The 27,477-nt window shown below is 43.0% G+C and overlaps 2 protein-coding genes and 1 long non-coding RNA gene across 4 annotated transcripts in view; 1 reads left to right on the top strand and 2 right to left on the bottom strand.

The window, feature by feature from the left end:
• LOC109877917 (dihydrolipoyllysine-residue acetyltransferase component of pyruvate dehydrogenase complex, mitochondrial) overlaps window positions 1–5,102 on the bottom strand; it is a 34,679-nt gene extending 29,577 nt beyond the window's left edge. Inside the window, exons 1-2 of the mRNA XM_031808771.1 lie at window positions 4,674–5,102; window positions 254–355 (exon numbers count right to left, since the gene is read on the bottom strand). Of these exons, the coding sequence (XP_031664631.1) occupies window positions 254–355; window positions 4,674–4,922 (351 nt within the window). The 5' untranslated portion in view covers window positions 4,923–5,102. The remainder of the gene's footprint in view (window positions 1–253; window positions 356–4,673) is intronic.
• A 3,270-nt stretch (window positions 5,103–8,372) lies between these two features.
• Window positions 8,373–17,627, top strand: LOC109877918 (uncharacterized). 2 transcript variants are annotated; one of them, XR_004206104.1, is made up of 3 exons: window positions 8,373–8,424; window positions 16,151–16,308; window positions 16,398–17,627. It is a non-coding gene; the product is annotated as an uncharacterized LOC109877918 (long non-coding RNA). The 2 variants fall into 2 exon arrangements; XR_002253303.2 differs by lacking the exon at window positions 8,373–8,424 and adding an exon at window positions 9,547–10,599.
• Window positions 17,628–25,739: 8,112 nt separating this feature from the next.
• LOC109877919 (dixin) overlaps window positions 25,740–27,477 on the bottom strand; it is a 59,886-nt gene continuing 58,148 nt past the window's right edge. The window contains exons 18-20 of the mRNA XM_031809614.1: window positions 27,088–27,196; window positions 26,433–26,512; window positions 25,740–26,358 (exon numbers count right to left, since the gene is read on the bottom strand). Coding sequence (XP_031665474.1) covers window positions 26,337–26,358; window positions 26,433–26,512; window positions 27,088–27,196 — 211 coding nt within the window. The 3' untranslated portion in view covers window positions 25,740–26,336. The remainder of the gene's footprint in view (window positions 26,359–26,432; window positions 26,513–27,087; window positions 27,197–27,477) is intronic.

The following is a 27,477-nucleotide window of genomic DNA, read 5'->3' as shown; positions in this document are numbered from 1 at the left end:
TAAATATATACTCAAGACACATTATCTTCACACATATTTTAGATGGTTGAGAATGGTGTTTTCCTGCTAACTGTATTAAACGTGATTTCTGTCATTCTGACCACCGTGGGAGGACACCTAATGGGTTACACACGCAATGCATATGGGTCCGGTAAACATTTAAAATAGACGGTAAATGAATATCTTCCTGGTCACGTTGTCTGGCGCCACATTTTCCTAACAGAAAACCTGGCGTGTGTGTGCGTGTACTCACCTCAGCAATAAGGTCTCCCTCATTGATCTTGTCTCCCTCCTTCTTCTCCCAGCGAGCGATGGTTCCAGTCTGCATGGTGGGGGACAGAGCAGGCAGCTCCACCTACCACACAGTCACACACAAATAATACAAACGTACATTCAGAGTCTGAATCTCTTTATTTAATACATACATTGTTAACTGCCTATGGCAGTTGCCTATGGCAATTTGTATGTGCAAAAAAGTGAGAAAACCTCCCATCTGAACAGTAATATATCTAGTAAACCTCCCATCTGGACAGTAATATATCTAGTAAACCTCCCATCTGAACAGTAATATATCTAGTAAACCTCCCATCTGGACAGTAATATATCTAGTAAATCTCCCATCTGGACAGTAATATATCTAGTAAACCTCCCATCTGAACAGTAATATATCTAGTAAACCTCCCATCTGGACAGTAATATATCTAGTAAACCTCCCATCTGAACAGTAATATATCTAGTAAATCTCCCATCTGGACAGTAATATATCTAGTAAACCTCCCATCTGGACAGTAATATATCTAGTAAAGCTCCCATCTGGACAGTAATATATCTAGTAAATCTCCCATCTGGACAGTAATATATCTAGTAAACCTCCCATCTGGACAGTAATATATCTAGTAAACCTCCCATCTGGACAGTAATATATCTAGTAAACCTCCCATCTGGACAGTAATATATCTAGTAAATCTCCCATCTGGACAGTAATATATCTAGTAAACCTCCCATCTGAACAGTAATATATCTAGTAAACCTCCCATCTGGACAGTAATATATCTAGTAAACCTCCCATCTGGACAGTAATATATCTAGTAAACCTCCCATCTGAACAGTAATATATCTAGTAAACCTCCCATCTGGACAGTAATATATCTAGTAAACCTCCCATCTGGACAGTAATATATCTAGTAAACCTCCCATCTGAACAGTAATATATCTAGTAAACCCCCCATCTGAACAGTAATATATCTAGTAAACCTCCCATCTGGACAGTAATATATCTAGTAAACCTCCCATCTGGACAGTAATATATCTAGTAAACCTCCCATCTGGACAGTAATATATCTAGTAAACCTCCCATCTGGACAGTAATATATCTAGTAAACCTCCCATCTGAACAGTAATATATCTAGTAAACCTCCCATCTGAACAGTAATATATCTAGTAAACCTCCCATCTGGACAGTAATATATCTAGTAAACCTCCCATCTGGACAGTAATATATCTAGTAAACCTCCCATCTGAACAGTAATATATCTAGTAAACCTCCCATCTGGACAGTAATATATCTAGTAAACCTCCCATCTGAACAGTAATATATCTAGTAAACCTCCCATCTGGACAGTAATATATCTAGTAAACCTCCCATCTGGACAGTAATATATCTAGTAAACCTCCCATCTGAACAGTAATATATCTAGTAAACCTCCCATCTGGACAGTAATATATCTAGTAAACCTCCCATCTGAACAGTAATATATCTAGTAAACCTCCCATCTGGACAGTAATATATCTAGTAAACCTCCCATCTGGACAGTAATATATCTAGTAAACCTCCCATCTGGACAGTAATATATCTAGTAAACATCAATAACAGTCAGGAGTTTTGAATACAGCAACTAGTGTTTGCATGATATGCAATGCATTTTCAGACTGGTTGAACAATGACCATTTTCTCCAAAGTATTGTTTGTTATTATATGTGTATGAATATTTACATGGAGTGAGCACTGTGACTAAACTCTGGCTGGCTGTATTTCATACATGGAAAGCATGGAATTTGGGCAATGCAGAAATAATGACACACTGAAGATAAACAACTTGTGCAGTATACATGTAGCACCTTTAAAATCAGTGGTGCCATTGTTGTCATTCCCTTGTTATTGATTGAATATACACTGTGTGTACAAAACATTAGGAACAGGACAGACTGGTGAATGTTATGATACCTTATTGATGTCACCTGTTAAATCCACTTCAATCAGTGTAGATGAAGGGGAGGAGACAGGTTAATAAAGGAGGATTTTTAAGCCTTGAGACATGCATTGTGTGTGTGTGTGCCATTCAGAGGGAGAATGGGCAAGACAAAAATGGTTAGTAGGTGCCAGGCGCATTGGTTTATCTCAAGAACTGCAACGCTGCTGGGTTTTTCACGCTCAACAATTTCCCTTGTGTATCATGAATGGTCCACCACCCAAAGGACATCCAGCCAACTTGACACAAATGTGGGAAGCATTGGAGTCAACATGGGACAGCATCCCTGTCGAACCCTTTCGACAACTTGTAGAGTCCATGCCCCGACAAATTTAGGCTTTTCTGGGGTTAAAGGGGGGGGGGGGTACATTTTTTGATAACACTATACTAAATATAATCACCTCACCAAATAATTGATTAAAACAAGCTGTTTTGCAATGAAGGTCTTCAGTAGCCTCAACAGCATTATGTAGGTTAGCACCATGGTGTAGCCGGAGGACAGCTAGCTTCCGTCCTCCTCTGGGTACATCGACTACCATACAAAACCTAGGAGGCTCATGGTTCTCACCCCCTTCCATAGACTTACTAATTATGACAACTTCTGGAGGACATCCTCCAACCTATCAGAGCTCTTGCAGCTTCTATCTCAAGGCCACCAGACTGTTAAACAGCCACCACTAACATTGAGTGGCTGCTGCCAACACACTGACTCAACTCCAGCCACTTTAATAATGGGAATTGATGGGAAATGATGTAAAATATATCACTAGCCACTTTAAACAATGCTACCTAATATAATGTTTACATACCCTACATTATTCATCTCATATGTATACATATATACTGTACTCTATATCTACTGCATCTTTATGTAATACATGTATCACTAGCCACTTTAAACTATGCCACTTTTTTTACATACTCATCTCATATGTATATACTGCACTCAATACCATCTACTGTATCTTGCCTATGCCGCTCTGTACCATCACTCATTCATATATCCTTATGTACATATTCTTTATCCCCTTACACTTGCGTCTATAAGGTAGTAGTTTTGGAATTGTTAGCTAGATTAGTTGTTGGTTATTAATGCATTGTCGGAACTAGAAGCACAAGCATTTCGCTACACTCGCATTAACATCTGCTAACCATGTGTATGTGACAAATAAAATTTGATTTGATTTGATGAACTGACATGTCCACCCAATCATAGGATCAGAGAATGCATCTAGTACTGAAAGCATAAGCTACAGCTAACCAGCACTGCAGTGCATAAAAGTTGGTAAGTAGTTGACTCAGAGAGAGAAAGACAATAGTTGAACAAATTAATTTCTTCCAAAATGAAGGAGAAGCAAGAGAGAGCTAGAGAGAGAGTTTAAAATGTAAAGTTTCACTTTCTTAGCTAGCAAATGCAGCTAGCTAGTTTAGTCCACTCAAACAGAGGGATGCTATGTTAGCTAACTGGCTATGACTATCCAACACAATCGTGGAACTCTTACAAGGCAAGATAACCTTATGCTTTGACTAATTTATAGCCACTGTAGCTTGCAAACAGAACGAAACGGGGATAAACATACCTGAATTTGTCCAACAGAAATTCTTGTTTGCAACTGTTGGACTAATGATTACACCCTAGATCAGCTAGATGCAGGCAAAAGTGTGAAAGGCGGTGTTGAATGTGTCACTGTCATGCGTTTGTCACCTCAAATGTTTATCTCGACCTGTGCGCACCTACGTTGTAAACTTTCATTCATAGGCTAGGTTGTAGCAATCTCATGATGGGCATAGGGACAATTTGAGTATCATGTAGTTCCCTAAGCCTATCGCTGTTACACTGAACTGGGTGAATGGAATATGAATGACAGTCATCCAATATGCTGTAATAGAAATAAGGCCATGCTCATTAAAATAATAACAATTGTCCTCCCTCAATGGCACTGACTGTCACTGGTTGAAATACATATATGTAACATTGCATAAATATTGCCAGGAGTGTTGAATCAAAAAAACATGTTATTTGGGGTCTCCTTGGGCAGTCCACTACTTCATTTTCGTGCAATGAAAACTTGGTCCTGGTTTATTAAAGTTAACATTCACTGATACACAATTCAAAACAATTTCGATGGCTTGCATGGCAATAAAGCTGCATTTTTATCTTTCGGATCTATTTGGGTCGGATACAGACCCGAACCAACTTGGATGCGATTCTCTCTCACCTCAGACATGTTTTGGGATCTGGTCCACCTCGGATCGGATATTGATTTTCAAAAAAAATTACAGGATCCTGTCGGGGTCAGGTAGGAATCTAACGCATCCAATGCTGTTAGGAACTGAATTTTAGGATCCGAGAAGACTTCTAGTCATAGCCCACACAAGCACAAAGTTAACTAGCTAGCTGGCAAGCTACATCACTAAAGTTACCTTCTGGTGCGGTGGTAGGCTGTAGAAGCGCTGGGTGCCGCTGGCGGGCAGCGGGGCTGTTCTGCTGGCGAACACCACGGTGTTCAAACTACCTCCATAGCAAACAGCCCTTGACCGGACAAAACCGTGGTAAAGCCTCAGATGACAAGGTCCCGGAGAGGGGCGAGAGCTCAGGGCAGGCCCAGCTAGGGCACCACTGCACCGGGGAATCGCTGAAGAATTCCTCAGCCGCAGGACGAGACGAAGCATTTCGTCTTGGTTAGTTTAGTCGCTAAAGACCTTTTAAATTCCGCTGGATCTACTCCGGTACCGGAATAGCTGGTAGCAATAAAGTATCTTTCTGTCCCCCGAACCAGCCCAGGTAGCTCTGTGCTCACTTTCCAATGACCTCTCTCATCACAACACAACGCTTTACGGCTCTCCTTCCCCCGTCCTACACCCGTCCTAAACTAGGTTGCCAGGTTGAATTGCAGATGAAACTCTCCGACGTCATTTCATGTGTACTCAGTTTTTTTTTTGCCGTGTTATATTTACTTAATCAGTATGACATTAGGATGAATATAGCCACGTTTATTTACCCAATTATTTAGATATCACCATAAGGCCAGTCTCTACTAGTGTTTGTCTAGTTGTCACAGTGAGTAACAACTATAATTCTAAAATAAAACTATCTGGCAACGTTGAGGACTCCTTCTACTGTCGTAAAAGAATTGCAACGCGGCTGCTCTGGGAGCCCTGCAATTTGGTAGTAGCGCCACCTGAGGGGGCTGACAGGCCGGTTTGGGCTGGATTGATGTATTCAATTGAGTACAACAGTAGATAAAACCAGGAAATTATTCTAATTGTTTTTACGCCATTCATTTTTTTGGTAGGGGATTTTAGAACTACTTCATATAATGTCTGTGTTTCGTGTAGACTTACCCTGGCGTAATGTTTTGATAACCAATTCTCTCTCAGACAAGGTCACTTTTTTATTTTTTTTATTTCACCTTTATTTAACCAGGTAGGCTAGTTGAGAACAAGTTCTCATTTGCAACTGCGACCTGGCCAAGATAAAGCATAGCAGTGTGAGCAGACAACAAAGAGTTACACATGGAGTAAACAATTAACAAGTCAATAACACAGTAGAAACCAAAGGGGGAGTCTATATACAATGTGTGCAAAAGGCATGAGGAGGTAGGCAAATAATTACAATTTTGCAGATTAACACTGGAGTGATGAATGATCAGATGGTCATGTACAGGTAGAGATATTGGTGTGCAAAAGAGCAGAAAAGTAAATAAATAAAAACAGTATGGGGATGAGGTAGGTGAAAAAGGGTGGGCTATTTACCAATAGACTATGTACAGCTGCAGCGATCGGTTAGCTGCTCAGATAGCTGATGTTTGAAGTTGGTGAGGGAGATAAAAGTCTCCAACTTCAGCAATTTTTGCAATTCGTTCCAGTCACAGGCAGCAGAGTACTGGAACGAAAGGCGGCCAAATGAGGTGTTGGCTTTAGGGATGATCGGTGAGATACACCTGCTGGAGCGCGTGCTACGGATTGGTGTTGCCATCGTGACCAGTGAGCTGAGATAAGGCGGAGCTTTACCTAGCATGGACTTGTAGATGACCTGGAGCCAGTGGGTCTGGCGACGAATATGTAGCGAGGGCAAGCCGACTAGAGCATACAAGTCGCAGTGGTGGGTGGTATAAGGTGCTTTAGTGACGAAACGGATGGCACTGTGATAGACTGCATCCAGTTTGCTGAGTAGAGTGTTGGAAGCCATTTTGTAGATGACATCGCCGAAGTCAAGGATCGGTAGGATAGTCAGTTTTACTAGGGTAAGCTTGGCGGCGTGAGTGAAGGAGGCTTTGTTGCGGAATAGAAAGCCGACTCTTGATTTGATTTTCGATTGGAGATGTTTGATATGAGTCTGGAAGGAGAGTTTGCAGTCTAGCCAGACACCTAGGTACTTATAGACGTCCACATATTCTAGGTCGGAACCATCCAGGGTGGTGATGCTAGTCGGGCATGCGGGTGCAGGCAGCGACCGGTTGAAAAGCATGCATTTGGTTTTACTAGCGTTTAAGAGCAGTTGGAGGCCACGGAAGGAGTGTTGTATGGCATTGAAGCTTGTTTGGAGGTTAGATAGCACAGTGTCCAAAGACGGGCCGAAGGTATATAGAATGGTGTCGTCTGCGTAGAGGTGGATCAGGGAATCGCCCGCAGCAAGAGCAACATCATTGATATACACAGAGAAAAGAGTCGGCCCGAGAATTGAACCCTGTGGCACCCCCATAGAGACTGCCAGAGGACGAGACAGCATGCCCTCCGATTTGACGCACTGAACTCTGTCTGCAAAGTAATTGGTGAACCAGGCAAGGCAGTCATCCGAAAAACCGAGGCTCCTGAGTCTACCGATAAGAATATGGTGATTGACAGAGTCGAAAGCCTTGGCAAGGTCGATGAAGACGGCTGCACAGTACTGTCTTTTATCGATGGCGGTTATGATATCGTTGAGTACCTTGAGTGTGGCTGAGGTGCACCCATGACCGGCTCGGAAACCAGATTGCACAGCGGAGAAGGTGCGGGGGGGGCGGAGCTGTTGGCCGAGGTTGAAGTAGCCAGGCGGAAGGCATGGCCAGCCGTTGAGAAATGCTTATTGAAGTTTTCGATAATCATGGATTTATCAGTGGTGACCGTGTTACCTAGCCTCAGTGCAGTGGGCAGCTGGGAGGAGGTGCTCTTGTTCTCCATGGACTTCACGGTGTCCCAGAACTTTTTGGAGTTGGAACTACAGGATGCAAACTTCTGCCTGAAGAAGCTGGCCTTAGCTTTCCTGACTGACTGCGTGTATTGGTTCCGGACTTCCCTGAACAGTTGCATATCACGGGGACTATTCGATGCTATTGCAGTCCGCCACAGGATGTTTTTGTGCTGGTCGAGGGCAGTCAGGTCTGGGGTGAACCAAGGGCTGTATCTGTTCTTAGTTCTGCATTTTTTGAACGGAGCATGCTTATCTAAAATGGTGAGGAAGTTACTTTTAAAGAATGACCAGGCATCCTCAACTGACGGGATGAGGTCAATGTCCTTCCAGGATACCCGGGCCAGGTCGATTAGAAAGGCCTGCTCACAGAAGTGTTTTAGGGAGCGTTTGACAGTGATGAGGGGTGGTCGTTTGACTGCGGCTCCGTAGCGGATACAGGCAATGAGGCAGTGATCGCTGAGATCCTGGTTGAAGACAGCGGAGGTGTATTTGGAGGGCCAGTTGGTCAGGATGACGTCTATGAGGGTGCCCTTGTTTACAGGGTTAGGGTTGTACCTGGTGGGTTCCTTGATGATTTGTGTGAGATTGAGGGCATCTAGCTTAGATTGTAGGACTGGCGAGGTGTTAAGCATATCCCAGTTTAGGTCACCTAACAGAACAAACTCTGAAGCTAGATGGGGGGCGATCAATTCACAAATGGTGTCCAGGGCACAGCTGGGAGCTGAGGGGGGTCGGTAGCAGGCGGCAACCGTGAGAGACTTATTTCTGGAGAGAGTAATTTTCAAAATTAGTAGTTCGAACTGTTTGGGTATGAACCTGGAAAGTATGACATTACTTTGCAGGCTATCTCTGCAGTAAACTGCAACTCCGCCCCCTTTGGCAGTTCTATCTTGGCGGAAGATGTTATAGTTGGGTATGGAAATCTCTGAATTTTTGGTGGCCTTCCTGAGCCAGGATTCAGACACAGCAAGGACATCAGGGTTAGCAGAGTGTGCTAAAGCAGTGAGTAAAACAAACTTAGGGAGGAGGCTTCTGATGTTAACATGCATGAAACCAAGGCTTTTTCGATCACAGAAGTCAACAAATGAGGGTGCCTGGGGACATGCAGGGCCTGGGTTTACCTCCACATCACCCGCGGAACAGAGAAGGAGTAGTATGAGGGTGCGGCTAAAGGCTATCAAAACTGGTCGCCTAGAGCGTTGGGGACAGAGAATAAGAGGAGCAGGTTTCTGGGCATGGTAGAATATATTCAGGGCATAATGCGCAGACAGGGGTATGGTGGGGTGCGGGTACAGCGGAGGTAAGCCCAGGCACTGGGTGATGATGAGGGAGGTTGTATCTCTGGACATGCTGGTAGTAATGGGTGAGGTCACCGCATGTGTGGGAGGTGGGACAAAGGAGTTATCAGGGGCGTGAAGAGTGGAACTAGGGGCTCCATTGTGAACTAAAACAATGATAACTAACCTGAACAACAGTATACAAGGCATATTGACATTTGAGAGAGACATACAGCGAGGCATACAGTAATCACAGGTGTTGAATTGGGAAAGCTAGCTAAAACAGTAGGTGAGACAACAGCTAATCAGCTAGCACAACAACAGCAGGTAAAATGGCGTAGACTAGGCAACGGGGCCAACAGATAGAACAAACAAGCAGAATGGAGTACCGTGATTAATGGACAGTCCAGCGTGCATCAGCTATGTAGCCAAGAGATCAGTGTCCAGGGGGCAGCGGTGGATGGGGCAGGGAAGCTGGCCTGGCGAGTGTTATCCAGGTTTTAAAAAAAACTAACAATGACTAAATAGCTTGTAGCTAGTTAGCTGGTTAGCTTCTGGAGGTTCTTGAGTGTGTTCTAAAAATAAATAAAAAAGAATAGCGATTCCGTATCACATTGGGTGAGGCAGGTTTCCGGAAGGTATAAACAAATTAAAAGTCAAAAGAGATAGAAAGTAAATATGGGTCCGGTGAGCGTTTGAGACACGGCGATTCAGGCGGTTAGCAGGCCTGTGCTAACAAGCTAACAGTTTGTAGGCCCGGGCTAGACAAGGTAGCAGTTAGCGGGCCGGAGCTGGACAAGCTAGCAGTTAGCAGGCTGAATTAGCAAGCAGGGAGATAGCGAAGGCTAGAGAGTTAGCCTTTGGGGGACGTCGCGATGGGGTGAGTCTGTTTATTCCTCCTCATGCGATGACATCGGTAGACCGGTCGTTTTATCAATATATTCGCCTGTATTTAACCTCCAAAATTTAAACACAGAATAATCCGCTAATGTAGTTATCATACAGAACTACACATCCTGTCGCAAGTTTTTACATAATCACTCAAGGTGCAGGGTGGGAGAAACCTCCACATCACTCCATACAAACTCTCACCGACAAGTAGCAAGTAACCTAGTAAGTAGATATATGAACCTTTTACCGAGGTAAAATTGGCTTTATATTGTAACGAACCTGGGTTTATAAGCGCTTTTGTGGTACAGTCGCTATCGCGCTAGACTTCAGCCTAGCTACACGGCACAGTCATTTATTTATACGTCTCTAGTTTAACAGCAAAGATGCCCCTTCCAATCATGTTCTGTTTTGGCTTTGTTGAAGTCCTTTGTCATCCCCAGACAAGCTGAATGGTACCATCTCTGGCACACACTGCAGTATTAAAAACATAAAACAGGGTTATGTTTATTTACATGTCAATTACAGTTCTGGAATACCCAAATGATGTTTCATGTTTTTGCAATTAGGAACATTTACAAATTGAATTGGATTTTTGTTCATTTGCTAAATTGTCTTTAAATGACATGCATTTGACCACAACCCTGACAGAAGAACACATAACTGTGGTGTTACTCATCATTGAGTATTCAGTTAATATAACTCATATAGAAATAAAGGCATACATTTGCAAAAAAACATGTGCCCTGATAAAAGAAAAAGTTTTCACACATCAATGTTGTAATGTCACACATTTAGCTTATAACAGTAAACTTTTTTTTGTGGGATACACATAAGGGAATTCTAGGTCTTGTAGCATATTTTGGTTAAACTATCCCCAATTCAATGGAATTGCAACCCTCTGCATGAACAGTGCATTCTTCCATCACATGTACAGCTGATTCACAAGATCTTGAGATGCTATTGAGCCCACACTACTACACTGTCTGAGCCAAGGACTACATGCTTTCTGGTAAGTTTTGATTACAGTACTGGGTGGGGGAAATATATTTTATGACATACGTGGTTTTTTGTTAACTAGTGAATAGTAGCCTGCTTCAAAGTGTGTTTAAATCATTTCTAACTTGGTAACAATTTCTACTAGTTAGTTTTTGCTACCATGTGGGGTTTAGCTTGCTTGAGCCTGCTAACTGAGCAGTGTTAATTCACCTGTTCCCATACATGTTTCATTTAAAAACATTTATCTTACAAATGAGTTGTTTAATCTAACTGATTAACTATTTATCTGTACATGGAATTGTATTTATTTATTTTACCCCCAAAATTCGAATCTTCACAGGAAAATGCCACAGGCACTATCTGATGTGTGGAGATATATCACTGCAGCTAATGTAGAAGGAAAAGCTGTGTACATTTGCAAATACTGTGCCAAATCATATGTGAAGAATGCAGCAAAGATGCAGAATCATCTGGCCCAGTGCATAAAGTTCCCTCAGAGCTCACAACAAGCAACCTCTGAAAAAAGTCCCTCTACTTCTAATCAAGGTGAAAATGATGAATCAGACACCTTATCGATAGCAACAGCTCATGGTCCTCCTGGAATCAGAAGTTTTTTTGACTCAATGGAGGAACGTAGTCAGAGAAATGCTGATGAAGGTCTTGCTCAAGCTGTGTGTACAACTGGTTCACCTCTGATGCTCACAGGAAACATACATTATTATTTTATTTTATTTAACTAGAAAAGTCAGTTAAGAACAAATTCTTATTTACATTGGTGGCCTACCAAATCCCACCAACATCAGCCGCCTCAGAGCGCAACTGGTCCTTGTTTGGGAACACACACACCATAGCACGCAAACAGGCTGACCAATACAAGGAGTGAAAAATTGGTGGCCATCCAGGCAAATTTGAGCCTGACAGTGAGCCATCCTCAACAAGGATTGAAAGTGACAGTGATGATGAGGCCTCAGAGTCTGATGTTCAAGAGGTGGACATTGAGGAGGTCCAGGGAGAAGACAGTGAAGATGAGGCCTCAGAGTCTGATGTTCAAGAGGTGGACATTGAGGAGGTCCAGGGAGAAGACATGGAAGCCTGAGAGGATGACAACCAAAGCTTTAGTTTCTAGACTATCATTTTACAGATGTTGAAAATATATTTGGGAGATGCGATGGATCATTGGGGATCATTCAATATTCCCTTTTGTTGTTCACGGAAACCATTCCATGTGAAGAGTCAACTCATTTAATTAAAGTTCAATTCATAACTTAATTGTTTGTTTTTTCTATTGGAAGGATTTTGTCATTTGCAATTTGTCTACTTACTTAGGATAAGGTTAAAAGGTTTATGTTTCTGTCTCCATATGATATGGAAATATCCAATGCAAAAAACATCTACATTTACATGTATATGGTATTAATATGAATTTGCATATATTCCCGTTCATTCCCAGGAAACGCCCCCCTCAGAGAGAGAGACACAGCTTGATGGGAGCTCTCACATTTTTCAACATGTTTTTTTTATTTTTACAAAAGGATAGATTTGGAGTAAGCTAAACTTGTATTTTTCGGCAGGTACATGTGCAGGATGCTACACTCCACAGCATGGCCTTCGCTCCAGATCAAAACTCCAAACCTACAACCTAATTCTGACCTCTATTGGTTACACAGACTTTTGGCCTCCCATCCTATTCTAACCACCTCTCGCTGGCTTTGTATTCATGTTACCTGATAAAATTGCTGTAAATATGATCTTGTTGCCATCTGATGCACATTCAGATGTCATAAATCAGCACTGCGGAGCTCTCCCTGTTGCTAGCCCCAATTCTGACTAGTGCTCTGATATCTGCTTCACTGATTTCTGCTCTCGTAAAAGCCTGGGTTTTCTGCACACACTAGAAGCTTATTACCTAAAATGAATCAATTGAAAGTGTGGGTTCACAGCTCCAATCCAGATGTGTTGGTCATTACTGAGACGTGGTTAAGAAAGAGTGTTTTGAATATCCCCAAAAAACATCTGGGTCACATGGTTTAGACCCTTTCTACTTTAAGGCTGCTGCCACTATCATCGCCAAGCATATCTCCAACCTTTTTAGCCTGTCTCTCCTGTCTGGGGAGGTTCCCATTGCTTGGAAGGCAGCCACGGTTTGTCCTTTATTTAAAGGGGGAGGTCAAGCTGATCCTAACTGTTATAGGCCTATTTCTATTTTCCCCTGTTTATCAAAACTGTTGGAAAAACTTGTCAATAATCAACTGACTAGCTTTGTTGATGTCTATAGTATTCTCATGGGTATGCAATCTGGTTTTTGCTTAGGTTATAGATGTGTCACTGCAACCTTAAAGGTCCTAAATTATGTCACCATTGCCCTTGATTCTAAGCAATAGTGTGCTGCTATTTTTATTGACTTGGCCAAAGCTTTTGATACGGTAGACCATTCCATTCTTGTGGACCGGCTAAGGAGTATTGGTGTCTCTGAGGGGTCTTTGGCATGGTTTGCTAACTACCTCTCTCAAAGAGTGCAATGTATAAAGTCAGAAAATCTGCTGTCTCAGCCACTACTTGTCACCAAGGGAGTACCCCAAGGCTCAACCTAGGGCCCTCGCTCTTCTCAATTTACATCATCAACATAGCTCAGGCAGTAGGAAGCTCTCTCATCCATTTATATGCAGACGATAGTCTTATACTCAGCTGGCCCCTCCCCGGATTTTGTGTTAAATGCCCTACAACAAAGCTTTCTTAGTGTCCAACAAGCTTTCTCTACCCTTAACCTTGTTCTGAGCACCTCCAAAACAAAGGTCATCTGGTTTTGTAAGAATGCCCCTCTTCCCACAGGTGTTATTACTACCTCTGAGGGTTTAGAGCTTGAGGTAGTCACCTCATACAAGTACTTGGGAGTATGACAGTACACTTTCCTTCTCTCAGCACATATCAAACTGGAATTTTTCCTCTAAACAAAGGTTGTAAAAGTATGCTAGACATTTATAGAATAAATCATACATAGTTTGATGATTCTGTGACAAACGGTGAATTAGTTATTGATTTTTAAATGGCTTTTGGCCAATGTCTGTTGAATGTCCGAATGTGTGAATACAAAACCAACTTTACCTCGATGAGCCTTTTTTAGTTTCTCATGTAAATAATTAATATTGTGTAGTTCTCATGTGCATTCTTGTTTAGCATTTTTTAAATTACCTAGCTAGCTAGCTACCATAGGATTTTTTTTGAATTACACAAATTTTTCAAATTACCCTGGCCTTTGTAGCGAACTAGATAATGTTAACATTAGGTTGCTAGAGATGTGTGATAAGGCAAGCCCTGTTTGCTAGCTGCTAACAAATTTTGGTGTAGTCATACTTTTTCATGTGGTATAGAGGCCTCACTACAGTCCCTGGTTCGAATCCAGGCTGAATCACATCCAGCTGTGATTGGGAGTCCAATAGGACGGCACACAATTGGCCCAGCGTCGTCTGAGTTTGGCCGGGGCCGTCATTGTAAATAAGAATTTGTTCTTAACTGACTTGCCTAGTTAAATAATAAAAAATTAAATGTTAGTTGGCTACATTAGCTAACGTTAGTTAGCTAACGCTGCACCATATCTGACCGTGGTGTGGTCAGACTTTCCGGACAGGCGGTGACATGCATCTAACGTTAGCAATTAGCGCTCACTACCTAACATTGAATATCTCTGCCCTGGTGGACTAGCTAGCACTTGTCGGGTGGTGAACAATGAGCTTACGTAACTAGTTAGCTAAATATCCCTACCATGGTGGGCTAACATTAGCTAGCATGTCACCACGTGGAAAAGTGTGACTACACGAACGGTGAGCTAATGGCTAGCTAGCTCACAAAGGACATGTGTGCTCAATGTTTTCCCATAATTTGGGAAAGTTGGGAAAGTGGATGGTGCTCCAGTAGAACACTGCGGGCCCTCTGGGACAGGCTGAATTTCTTCAGCATCCTGAGGTTGAAGAGTCGCTGTCGTGCCTGCTGGAAGTGATGTACTCTCTCCCTCTCACTCTGGGGGTAAGACATAATTAAACATCACAGATATGAATTCCCACTGTGCCCATGATAAAATGCAATGTGAATTGCATTGTACTACTGAATGAAACTGAGGAGATGCTCTCAGACCAGCCTTTGTGTTTGAAATTCTGTTATGTAATGTACGTGAATGTAATATAACCTATTCTAGGAGCCTATTGTTGGTGTATGATCTTTATCTTGGTATTTTATTAAGATCTCTGTGAGCTGTTGCAAAAGCAGCAGCTACTCTTCCTGGGGTCCACATGAAACATGACATAATACAGAACATTAATAGACAAGAACAGCTCAAGAAATACATTAAGGTCATAAATACATCTAGGTCAAATACAGGACAGGAGTTGTGCTGTGAGGTGTTGATTTATCTGTTTTTTGAAACCAGGTTTGCTGTTCAATATGAGATGGAACGGAATATGAGATGGAATGGAGTTCCATGCAATAATGGCTCTATATAATACTGTACGCTTTCTTGAATTTGTTCTGGATTTGGGGACTGAAAAAAGCCCCTGGTGGCATGTCTGTGTAATGGATTTGAAATGGCTATCTAGTTAGCGGTGGTGCGTGCTAATAGCATTTCAATCGGTGACGTCACTTGCTCTGAGACCTTGAAGTAGTGGTTCCCCTTGCTCTGCAAGGGCCGCAGCTTTTGTGGAGCGATAGGTAACGATGCTTCGTGGGTGACTGTTGTCTGTGTACAGAGGGTCCCTGGTTCGCGCCCGGGTATGGGCGAGGGGACGGTCTAAAATTATACTGTTACATCTGGTGGGGTAAGTGTGTGTGTCAGTTGACTATGCAAACTATTTGGAATTTAACACATTTTTTATAAAAATAAGAAGTGTTACATTCTAAGGTGACGCCAAGTAATTTAGTCTCAACTTGTTTAACAGCCACACCTTTCATTACCAGATTCAGCTGAGGTCTAGAGCTTAGGTAGTTATGTGTACCAAATACAATGTTCTTAGTTTTAGAGATGTTCAGGACCAGTTTATTACTGGCCACCCATTCCAAAACAGACTGCAACTCCTTGTTAAGGGTTTCAGTGACTTCATTAGCTGTGGTTGCTGATGCGTATATGGTTGAATCATCAGCATACATGGACCCACAGGCTTTGTTTAATGCCAGTGGCAGGTCATTGGTAAAAATAGAAAAAGTAGAGGGCCTAGGGAGATGCCCTGCGGTACACCACACCCTACATGTTTGACAGACAGGCTTCCATTAAAGAAAACCCACTGAGTTCTATTCGATAGATAGCGCTTGTTCATTTGTTTTTCTAACAATGTCAAGTACAGGCAGGGATGACTGGGGCCTGCAAGTAAGGCACAGTGGGTAAGAAATAATTTGAACATCACAGATATAAATTCCCACTGTGCCCATGATAAAGTTAACTACATTACTTTAGTTGGCTGCTTTGAACAACACTTGTTTGTAATATAACCTGTACTGTGAGCTGTGTGTGTGTGTGTGTGTGTGTGTGTGTGTAGGAACTATGTGTAATCTTTTTGGACCATTGTCTTCTCTGAAAACAGGTACTGACAGGAGGAGCGATATGAGTCTGTCAGAGGTCGTCACGCTGGATGGAGACGGAGGCTTTGGTTGTCCACACAACGAAGAAACAGGTGTCCCTTCCAGTGATGTGGAACTGACCTTGGACCTGGTACCAGTAAGGATGGTCTTAAAAGCAGCGGTAAGACCCACATTCCTTGATATAGACATTCTTTGACTTCACTGCCTCTTCAATGGCCCCATGACTACCACTACTGTGGTTCCCACCAGACCATCCGGTGAGGCGCCCAGGATCCCAGACCCAGTGACCCAAAGCCCTGACTCCTGCACATCCATCCCAGTAGCCATTTTGAATGCCTTGATGCCCTCCTCTTCGTTATGTGCCCCACTTTACAGACAACACCCCATCCAACGACTGTGATCTGAGAACCCTTTTTAGCAGCGACGGAGTAACGTGCTTGACCTTAACCACTGCTCCATAATTGCTAGCTGTCAACCCCCCTCTCCTCATGGCGTGCCAGTTAGGATTGGTGTGCTGTCCAACTGTTGCCTGCCATATAGCCTCCTGTTGCTCCTGCATGCCCCAGGTGCCCTTGTTTTAACAATGTCCGGTACTGACATGGGGGGCAGCAGTTGTTCAGGCTCAAGTTTCTCAGCCACTGAAGATCCTCCTCTGTGGGCTCTCAGGACAGAGGGTTGTAGTCTTCAGCCGGGTACAGGTCCTCCTCTGTGGGCTCTCAGGACAGATGGTTGTAGTCTTCAGCCGGGTACAGATCCTCCTCTGTGGGCTCTCAGGACAGAGGGTTGTAGTCTTCAGCCGGGTACAGGTCCTCCTCTGTGGGCTCTCAGGACAGAGGGTTGTAGACTTCAGCCGGGTACAGATCCTCCTCTGTGGGCTCTCAGGACAGAGGGTTGTTGTCTTCAGCCGATCAGATCCTCCACTGACTGTACCTGATTGGGCACTGCTCGCTTCCTCCACTCGCATTCCACATCCATACGGCCCTTATTGTGAACAGCCAAAATAGGCTGCAGGCTACGCTTATGAGCTCCATGGAGACATTCGCATGTGGTAGAGAATCCCCTTAACATCCTTCCTCTCTAGGTGACAAGTGCCACAAGCTTATTAATGCATGACTTTGAACACCTTGTGCTATTTAAATCAAGTTAAGTTAAAGTTAGTAAAGTAAAATTTTATTGACATTACAGCTATAGAATATTTAACTAATTTTCACATGAGGACATGTGAAGTTTTTCCATAAAATCACAAGTTATAAATTAAAAGTTTATCAGTTGACATGTCAATCAAATAGTGGGAAGGATCCTATAAATCAAGACTGTATAACTGGATGTACCACTCTGAATAAATAAATACTGTGAATAAATAAATACTGTGAATAAATGAATACTGTGAATGAATAAATACTGTGAATAAATGAATACTGTGAATAAATAAATACTGTGAATAAATAAATACCCTGAATAAAAAAAGACACTGAATACATAAATACTGAGCCTTTGAAGATTGTCTCTGGTCATGAAACTACAATACCAGCTGGATGTCTAAACAAAATCAATTCTGAATGTCAATCGATTTTTAGATTCATTCTCATCAATGACAACATTTGTATACATTTTTTTACCCCATTTTTCTCCCCAAATTCGATCTTGTCTCATCGCTGCCAACTCCCCAACGGGCTCGGGAGACGAAGGTCGAGGCATGCGTCCTCCGGTAAAATGACCCGCCAAACCGCGCTTCTTAACACCCGCCAACTTAACCCGGAAGCCAGCCGCACCAATGTGTCGGAGGAAACCCCGTTCACTATGGCGGACTGTGAGTTTATAGTAACCAGGTTTCCATCCAACCTTTTAATAAGAGTAAAGTACATGTCGGATAAAAAATTTCCTGACACATGGAAACACTTTTTTGGGGGGAAACTTTCCAAATGTCAACAAAACAAAATACGCTAGACAAGGAGGGATGTTTTTGTGTCAGTAAAATGTATTATGCGAGAAATGTCAAATGCTTTTATGCGCAAATATTAACATAATAACCATCATATCGAATAAACTTGGAGTCATGAGATGACGCATAGTCCTCCCACTGCAACTTGTCAGGAAAGCATGCAGTTTATTAGGCAACAGATTAAATAAATGATGAACTTCACAGGGTGGTGAAAGTGCAAGGTAATGCGTATTTCCAATAAATATTGAGGGTCTTATTATGGTGACATGATCATCGACGCTTGGCTGCCGTTTTACAAAATGGTACTATTTTGTCCATAATAATCTCATTATGTAGGCCATACATGCACTCTAGCCAACAGCACTCTTGGCTAGAACGCATGTGCCAATACCAGAATGGGCACACTTACTATAACGCAACATCAGTAGAGTTGAAAATGCAATGGAAACCCATTTAACATGTCATTTTTATTCGGAACATGGGATTTTACCCGCAAAATGTATTTTTATGTGCACTAAGTCATCACGAAACAAGTCGCTTTAATGGAAACACGTCTCTGGTGGTTCGGAGTGTTTATTAAAACATGGAGGTCTGGTGGTTCGGAGTGTTTATTAAAACATGTCTGTCTGGTGGTTCTGAGTGTTTATTAAAACATGGAGGTCTGGTGGTTCGGAGTGTTTATTAAAACATGTCTGTCTGGTGGTTCGGAGTGTTTATTAAAACATGTCTGTCTGGTGGTTCGGAGTGTTTATTAAAACATGGAGGTCTGGTGGTTCGGAGTGTTTATTAAAACATGTCTGTCTGGTGGTTCGGAGTGTTTATTAAAACATGGAGGTCTGGTGGTTCGGAGTGTTTATTAAAACATGTCTGTCTGGTGGTTCGGAGTGTTTATTAAAACATGTCTGTCTGGTGGTTCGGAGTGTTTATTAAAACATGGAGGTCTGGTGGTTCGGAGTGTTTATTAAAACATGGAGGTCTGGTGGTTCGGAGTGTTTATTAAAACATGGAGGTCTGGTGGTTCGGAGTGTTTATTAACTTCTTGGATATAGGGGGCGCTCTTTTAATTTATGGATAAAAAAACGTGCCCGTTTTAAGCGCAATATTTTGTCACGAAAAGATGCTCGACTGCATATAATTGGCAGCTTTGGAAAGAAAACACTCTAACGTTTCCAAAACTGCAAAGATATTATCTGTGAGTGCCACAGAACCAAGATGAAACTTCAACCAGGAAATGGGCAGAATTTTTGAGGCTCTGTTTTCCAACGTCTCCTTATATGGCTGTGATTGCGCCGGGAATGAGCCTGCCCTTTCTATCGTTTCTCCAAGGTGTCTGCAGCATTGTGACGTATTTGTAGGCATATCATTGGAAGATTGGCCATAAGAGACTACATTTACCAAGGGTCCGCCCGGTGTCCTTTGTCTAAATTGGTGCGTAATCTACAAGCTGCACGCAGTCATCCAGTGATTGAGAGGAGAGAGGAGGCTTTCAACGAACGATATATCATGAAGAGATATGTGAAAAACACCTTGAGGATTGATTCTAAACAACGTTTACCATGTTTCAGTCGATATTATGGAGTTAATTTGGAAAAAAGTTCGCCGTTTTGATGGGTTTTTTCAGGAAAAACTGAGCATTTGCTATCTAACTGAGAGTCTCCTCATTGAAAACATCTGAAGTTCTTCAAAGGTAAATGATTTTATTTGAATGATTCTGTTTTTTGTGAAAATGTTGCCTGCTGATGCTAACGCTAAATGCTACGCTAGCTGCGCTAGCTGTTACACAAATGCTTGTTTTGCTATGGTTGAGAAGCATATTTTGAAAATCTGAGATGACAGTGTTGTTAACAAAAGGCTAAGCTTGAGAGCTAGCATATTAATTTAATTTAATTTGCGTTTTTCATGAATAGTTAACGTTGTGTTATGCTAATGAGCTGAAGGGATAATTACACTCCTGGATACAGGTTTTTTCGTAGCTAAACGTGACGCACCAAACGGAGCGATTTCTCCTAAACAAATAATCTTTCAGGAAAAACTGAGCATTTGCTATCTAACTGAGTCTCCTCATTGAAAACATCTGAAGTTCTTCAAAGGTAAATGATTTTATTTGAATGATTTTCTGGTTTTTGTGAAAATGTTGCCTGCTGATGCTAACGCTAAATGCTACGCTAGCTGTTACACAAATGCTTGTTTTGCTATGGTTGAGAAGCATATTTTGAAAATCTGAGATGACAGTGTTGTTAACAAAAGGCTAAGCTTGAGAGCTAGCATATTAATTTCATTTCATTTGCGATTTTCATGAATAGTTAACGTTGCGTTATGGTAATGAGCTTGAGGCTGTATTCACGATCCAGATCCGGGATGGCTCGACGCAAGAAGTTAAAACATGTCTGTCTGGTGGTTCGGAGTGTTTATTAAAACATGGAGGTCTGGTGGTTCGGAGTGTTTATTAAAACATGGAGGTCTGGTGGTTCGGAGTGTTTATTAAAACATGTCTGTCTGGTGGTTCGGAGTGTTTATTAAAACATGTCTGTCTGGTGGTTCGGAGTGTTTATTAAAACATGGAGGTCTGGTGGTTCGGAGTGTTTATTAAAACATGGAGGTCTGGTGGTTCGGAGTGTTTATTAAAACATGGAGGTCTGGTGGTTGAACAGAGGCGTGGGGCTGTTCCAGACCGCAGGATCAATCAGTTAGCCGACTAACAAACGTTCTAAATAATGTCAGAGACTTGAAACTGGCATCATGGCAATAACGTCAAGGATAACTGGCATCATGGCAATAATGTCAAGGATAACCTAGCATCATGGCAATAACGTCAAGGTATAACTGGCATCATGGCAATAACGTCAAGGTATAACTGGCATCATGGCAATAACGTCAAGGATAACCTAGCATCATGGCAATAACGTCAAGGATAACCTAGCATCATGGCAATAATGTCAAGGTATAACTGGCATCATGGCAATAACGTCAAGGATAACCTAGCATCATGGCAATAACGTCAAGGATAACCTGGCATCATGGCAATAACGTCAAGGATAACCTAGCATCATGGCAATAACGTCAAGGATAACCTAGCATCATGGCAATAACATCAAGGATAACGTAGCATCATGGCAATAACGTCAAGGATAACCTAGCATCATGGCAATAACGTCCAGGATAACCTGGCATCATGGCAATAACGTCAAGGTATAACTGGCATCATGGCAATAACGTCAAGGATAACCTGGCATCATGGCAATAACGTCAAGGATAACCTAGCATCATGGCAATAACGTCAAGGTATACCTGGCATCATGACAATAACGTCAAGGTATAACTGGCATCATGGCAATAACGTCCAGGATAACCTGGCATCATGGCAATAACGTCAAGGATAACCTAGCATCATGGCAATAACGTCAAGGATAACCTAGCATCATGGCAATAACATCAAGGATAACGTAGAATCATGGCAATAACGTCAAGGATAACCTAGCATCATGGCAATAACGTCAAGGATAACCTAGCATCATGGCAATAACGTCAAGGATAACCTAGCATCATGACAATAACGTCAAGGATAACCTAGCATCATGGCAATAACGTCAAGGATAACCTAGCATCATGGCAATAACGTCAAGGATAACCTAGCATCATGGCAATAACGTCAAGGATAACCTAGCATCATGGCAATAACGTCAAGGATAACCTAGCATCATGGCAATAATGTCAAGGATAACCTAGCATCATGGCAATAACGTCAAGGATAACCTAGCATCATGGCAATAACGTCAATGTATAATTGGCATCATGGCAATAACGTCAAGGATAACCTAGCATCATGGCAATAACGTCAAGGATAACCTAGCATCATGGCAATAACGTCAATGTATAATTGGCATCATGGCAATAACGTCAAGGATAACCTAGCATCATGGCAATAACGTCAAGGATAACCTAGCATCATGGCAATAACGTCAAGGATAACCTAGCATCATGGCAATAACGTCAAGGATAACCTAGCATCATGGCAATAACGTCAATGTATAATTGGCATCATGGCAATAACGTCAATGTATAATTGGCATCATGGTATAACTGACTTGACAACCATATTCAAGTTCAGCTTTATAAATACATCAGTAAATCAAGAACTATATTTTACTCCTAATAAGAGTTATCTGGCTTAACTTACTGATCCTGCTTTTGCAACAGCTCGGTGTTCTGATGTTCAACTCTACTGCAAAAAAATTCTCCTCTGTAAACAATACAAAACATAATTAATTCTCAATTCTAAATAAAAACCTTTAAAACCAAGCATGTCCTGGATAAGGCACAGTTCTCAAAGGATTTAGTAACAGTGTGTTCCTCAGTTGCACCTCGCTAGGTCCTTTAGTAACACTTTGTTCCTCAGAAACACCTCGCTAGGTCCTTTAGTAACAGTGTGTTCCTCAGCAGCACCTCGCTAGGTCCTTTAGTAACGGTATGTTCCTCAGCAGCACCTCGCTAGGTCCTTTAGTAACAGTGTGTTCCTCAGCAACACCTCGCTAGGTCCTTTAGTAACAGTGTGTTCCTCAGCAGCACCTCGCTAGGTCCTTTAGTAACAGTGTGTTCCTCAGCAACACCTCGCTAGGTCCTTTAGTAACAGTGTGTTCCTCAGCAACACCTCGCTAGGTCCTTTAGTAACAGTGTGTTCCTCAGCAGCACCTCGCTAGGTCCTTTAGTAACAGTGTGTTCCTCAGCAGCACCTCGCTAGGTCCTTTAGTAACAGTGTGTTCCTCAGCAACACCTCGCTAGGTCCTTTAGTAACAGTGTGTTCCTCAGCAACACCTCGCTAGGTCCTTTAGTAACAGTGTGTTCCTCAGCAACACCTCGCTAGGTCCTTTAGTAACAGTGTGTTCCTCAGCAACACCTCGCTAGGTCCTTTAGTAACAGTGTGTTCCTCAGCAACACCTCGCTAGGTCCTTTAGTAACAGTGTGTTCCTCAGCAACACCTCGCTATGTCCTTTAGTAACAGTGTGTTCCTCAGCAGCACCTCACTAGGTCCTTTAGTAACAGTGTGTTCCTCAGCAGCACCTCGCTAGGCCCTTTCTTAAATGGAAGAAATTTGGAACAACAAACACTCTTCCTAGAGCTGGCTGGCCAGCCAAACTGAGCAATCGGGGGAGGAGGGTCTTGGTCAGCGAGGTGACCAAGAACCCGATGGTCACTGACAGAGCTCGTCTGTGGAAATGGAATAATCTTCCAGAAGGATAAACATCTCTGCAGCAGTCCACCAATCAGGCCTTCATGGTAGACTGGCCAGACGGAGGCCACTCCTCAGTAAAAGGCACATGACAGCCCGCTTAGAGTTTGCCAAAAGGCACCTAAAGACTCTCAGACCATGAGAAACAAGATTCTCAGGTCTGATGAAACCAAGATTGAACTGTTTGGCATGAAAGCAAAGCATCATGTCTGGAGAAAACGTGGCACCATCCCTATGGTGAAGCGTGGTGGTGGGAGCATCATGCTGTGGGGATGTTATTCAGGACTAATCAGGATCAAGGCAAAGATGAACGGAGCAAAGTACAGAGATCCTTCATGAAAACCTGCTCCAGAGTGCTCAGGAACTCAGACTGGGGCGAAGGCTCACCATCCAACAGGACAATGACCCTAAGCACACATCCAAGACAACGCAGGAGTGGCTTCGGGACAAGTCTTTGAATGTCATTGAGTGGCCCAGCCAAAGCCCAGACTTGAACCCAACATCTCTTGAGAGACCTGAAAATAGGTGTGCAGCAACGCTCCCCATCCAACCTGACTGAGCTTGAGAGGATCTGCAGAGCAGAATGGGAACAACTCCCCAAATACAGTTGTGACAAGGTTGTAGCGGCATACCCAAGAAGACTTGAGGCTGTAATCGCTGCCAAAGGTGCTTCAACAAAGTATTGAGTAAAGGGTCTGAACACTTATATGTGATATTACACTTTTTTTTAAATACATTTGCAAAAATGTCTGAAAAACAGTTTTTGCTTTGTCATTATGGGGTATTGTGTATTTAAAAAAATAATCAATTTTAGAATAAGGCTGTAACGTAACAAAATTTGAAAAAAGTCAAGGGGTCTGAATACTTTCCGAATGCACTGCGTGTCCTTTAGTTCCTCAGCAGTAGCAGTTGAAGTCGGAGGTTTACATACACATTAGCCAAATGCATTTAAACCCTGACATTTAATCCAAGTAGAAATACCCCGTTTTAGGTCCGTTAGGATCACCACTTTATATTAAGAATGTGAAATGTCAGAATAATAGTAGAGAAAATGATTTATTTCAGCTTTTATTTCTTTAATCACATTCCCAGTGGGTCAGACGTTTATATACACTCAATTAGTGTTTGGTAGCATTGCCTTTAAATTGTTTAACTTGGATCAAACGTTTCGGGTAGCCTTTGGCAAGCTTCCCACAATAAGGAATTTTGGCCCATTCCTCCTGACAGAGCTGGTGTAACTGAGTCAGGTTTGTAGGCCTCCTTGCTCGCACACACCTTTTCAGTTCTGCCCACAAATGTTCTATAGGATTGAGGTCAGGGCTTTGTGATGGCCACTCCAATACCTTGACTTTGTTGTGCTTAAGCCATTTTGCCACAACTTTGGAAGTATGCTTGGGGTCATAGTTCATTTGGAAGACCCATTTGCGACCAAGCTTTAACTTCCTGACTGATGTCTTGAGATGTAGCTTCAATATATCCACATCATTTTCCTGCCTCATGATGGCATCTATTTTGTGAAGTGCACCAGTCCCTCCTGCAGCAAAGCACCCCCACAACATGATGTTGCCACCCCTGTGCTTCACGGTTGGGATGGTGTTCTTCGGCTTGCAAGTGTCCCCCTTTTTCCTCCAAACATAACGATGGTCATTATGGCCAAACAGTTCTATTGTTGTTTTATCAGACCAATGGACATTTCTCCAAAAAGTACGATCTTTGTCCCCATGTGCAGTTGCAAACCATAGTCTGGCTGTTTTTGTGCAGTGGCTTCTTCCTTGCTGAGCGGCGATATAGGACTCGTTTTACTGTGGATATAGATGCTTTTGTACATGTTTACTCCAGCATCTTCACAAGGTCCTTTGCTGCTGTTCTGGGATTGATTTGCACTTTTCGCACCAAAGTATGTTCATCTCTAGGAGACAGAACGCATCTCCTTCCTGAGCGGTATGATGTGGTCCAATGGTGGTCCAATGGTGTTTATACTTGCATACTATTGTTTGTACAGATGAACGTGGTACCTTCAGGCGTCTGGAAATTGCTCCCAAGGATGAACCAGACTTGTGGAGGTCTACAAATTTTTTTCTGATTGAACCAGACTTGTGGAGGACTACAATTTCTTTCTGAGGTATTGGCTGATTTATTTTTGATTTTCCCATGATGTCAAGCAAAGAGGCACTGAGTTTGAAGGTAGGCCTTGAAATACATCCACACGGAGACCTCCAATTGACTGAAATGATGTCAATTAGCCTATCAGAAGCTTCTAAAGCCATGACATCATTTTCTGGAATTTTCCAAGCTGTTTAAAGGCACAGTGAACTTAGTTTATGTAAACGTCTGACCCACTGGAATTGTGATACAGTGAATTATAAGTGAAATAATCAATTGTTGGAAACATTACTTGTGTCATGCACAAAGTAGATTTGCCAAAACCATAGTTTGTTAACAATAAATGTGTGGAGTGGTTGAAAAATGAGTTTTAATGACTCCAACCTAAGTGTATGTAAACTTCCAACTTCAACTGTAGGTCCTTTAGTTCCTCAGCAGCTAGGTCCTTTAGTTCCTCAGCAGCTAGGTCCTTTAGTTCCTCAGCAGCTAGATCCTTTAGTTCCTCAGCAGCTAGGTCCTTTAGTTCCTCAGCAGCTAGATCCTTTAGTTCCTCAGCAGCTAGGTCCTTTAGTTCCTCAGCAGCTAGGTCCTTTAGTTCCTCAGCAGCTAGGTCCTTCAGTTCATCAGCAGCTAGATCCTTCAGTTCCTCAGCAGCTAGTTCCCTTCAGTTCCTCAGCAGCTAGGTCCTCTAGTTCCTCAGCAGCTAGGTCATTTAGTTCCTCAGCAGCTAGTTCCCTTCAGTTCCTCAGCAGCTAGGTCCTCTAGTTCCTCAGCAGCTAGTTCCCTTCAGTTCCTCAGCAGCTAGGTCATTTAGTTCCTCAGCAGCTAGTTCCCTTCAGTTCCTCAGCAGCTAGGTCCTTTAGTTCCTCAGCAGCTAGTTCCCTTCAGTTCCTCAGCAGCTAGGTCCTCTAGTTCCTCAGCAGCTAGGTCCTTTAATCCTGTGGAAAAGTAAAGAACAATGACAGACTGAACACTGACGGAGAAGTGTGTGCGTATGTGTTTGAGTGCGTACCTCTCCTCTCCGTTGTTCTCCTCCACCCAGGCCACTATCTTCCCCTCCCAGCCTGGAACCAACGCCTCGTCTTCAAATACCTATATATACACACACACACAAAATATCAAGTGTGACTGTATTCAGGTATAGATCACCAGACCCCTCCCTCCTTCTACCCCTTCTCTCCGCCCCCCTCCTGTCCTCTGCCCCTCCTCTCCTCCACCGCCCCTCCTGTCCTCTACCCCTCCTCTCCTCCCCCGCCCCTCCTGTCCTCTACCCCTCCTCTCCGCCCCCTCCTGTCCTCTACCCCTCCTCCCCTGCCCCTCCTCTCCGCCCCCTCCTCTCCGCCCCCTCCTCTCTGCCTCCCCTCCTCCCCTCTACCCCTCCTCTCTGCCTCCCCTCCTCCCCTCTACCCCTCCTCTCCGCCCCCCCTCCTCTCCTCCCCTCTACCCCTCCTCTCCTCCCCCTCCTCTCCTCCCCCTTCTCTCCTCCTCTGCCCCACCTGTCCTCTGCCCTCCTCTCCTCCCCCGCCCCCCTCCTTCCACCCCCTCCTGTCCTCTGCCCCTACTCTCCTCCCCTCTCCACTTGTCAACCCCCTCTTCTCCTTTCCTCTCCCCTCTTCACTCCCCCTGCTCTACTCTCCCTCATCTCTAGTTTCTCCTTCCCTCCTCACCTCTTCTTTAACGGTACCAAACTCGGGGTCGAGGGCTTTGAAGTGGAATCTGTAGTTGTCATCTCTGTCTACTGCAGTCTTCACATCTCTCAGAGTGACTTTCCCCAACCTAACACACATCAAATGTTTCCAATAATCTTCTCACCCAGACTATGCACCCTACATGATCATCCTGACTCTTGACATTTTATAGTTCCTCCGTTGCACATGATCCTGTCATTGCTTTTGTTTTGTTTAATACATCTCTACATACAAATAAATACGTTGGCTGAATGTGAATAGTCTCCAGTGCCTTCAGAAAGTATTCATACCCCTTGACTTACTGCACATTTTGTTGTTAGTCTCAATTCAAAATGGATTAAATAAATAAAAAATCTCTCACCCATCTAC

This window comes from Oncorhynchus kisutch, linkage group LG29, assembly GCF_002021735.2.
Source record: "Oncorhynchus kisutch isolate 150728-3 linkage group LG29, Okis_V2, whole genome shotgun sequence".
In the NCBI taxonomy this organism is placed as follows: domain Eukaryota; kingdom Metazoa; phylum Chordata; class Actinopteri; order Salmoniformes; family Salmonidae; genus Oncorhynchus; species Oncorhynchus kisutch.
Note: the sequence above shows the minus strand (reverse complement) of the source record. Positions and strands in the feature narration are given on the sequence as shown.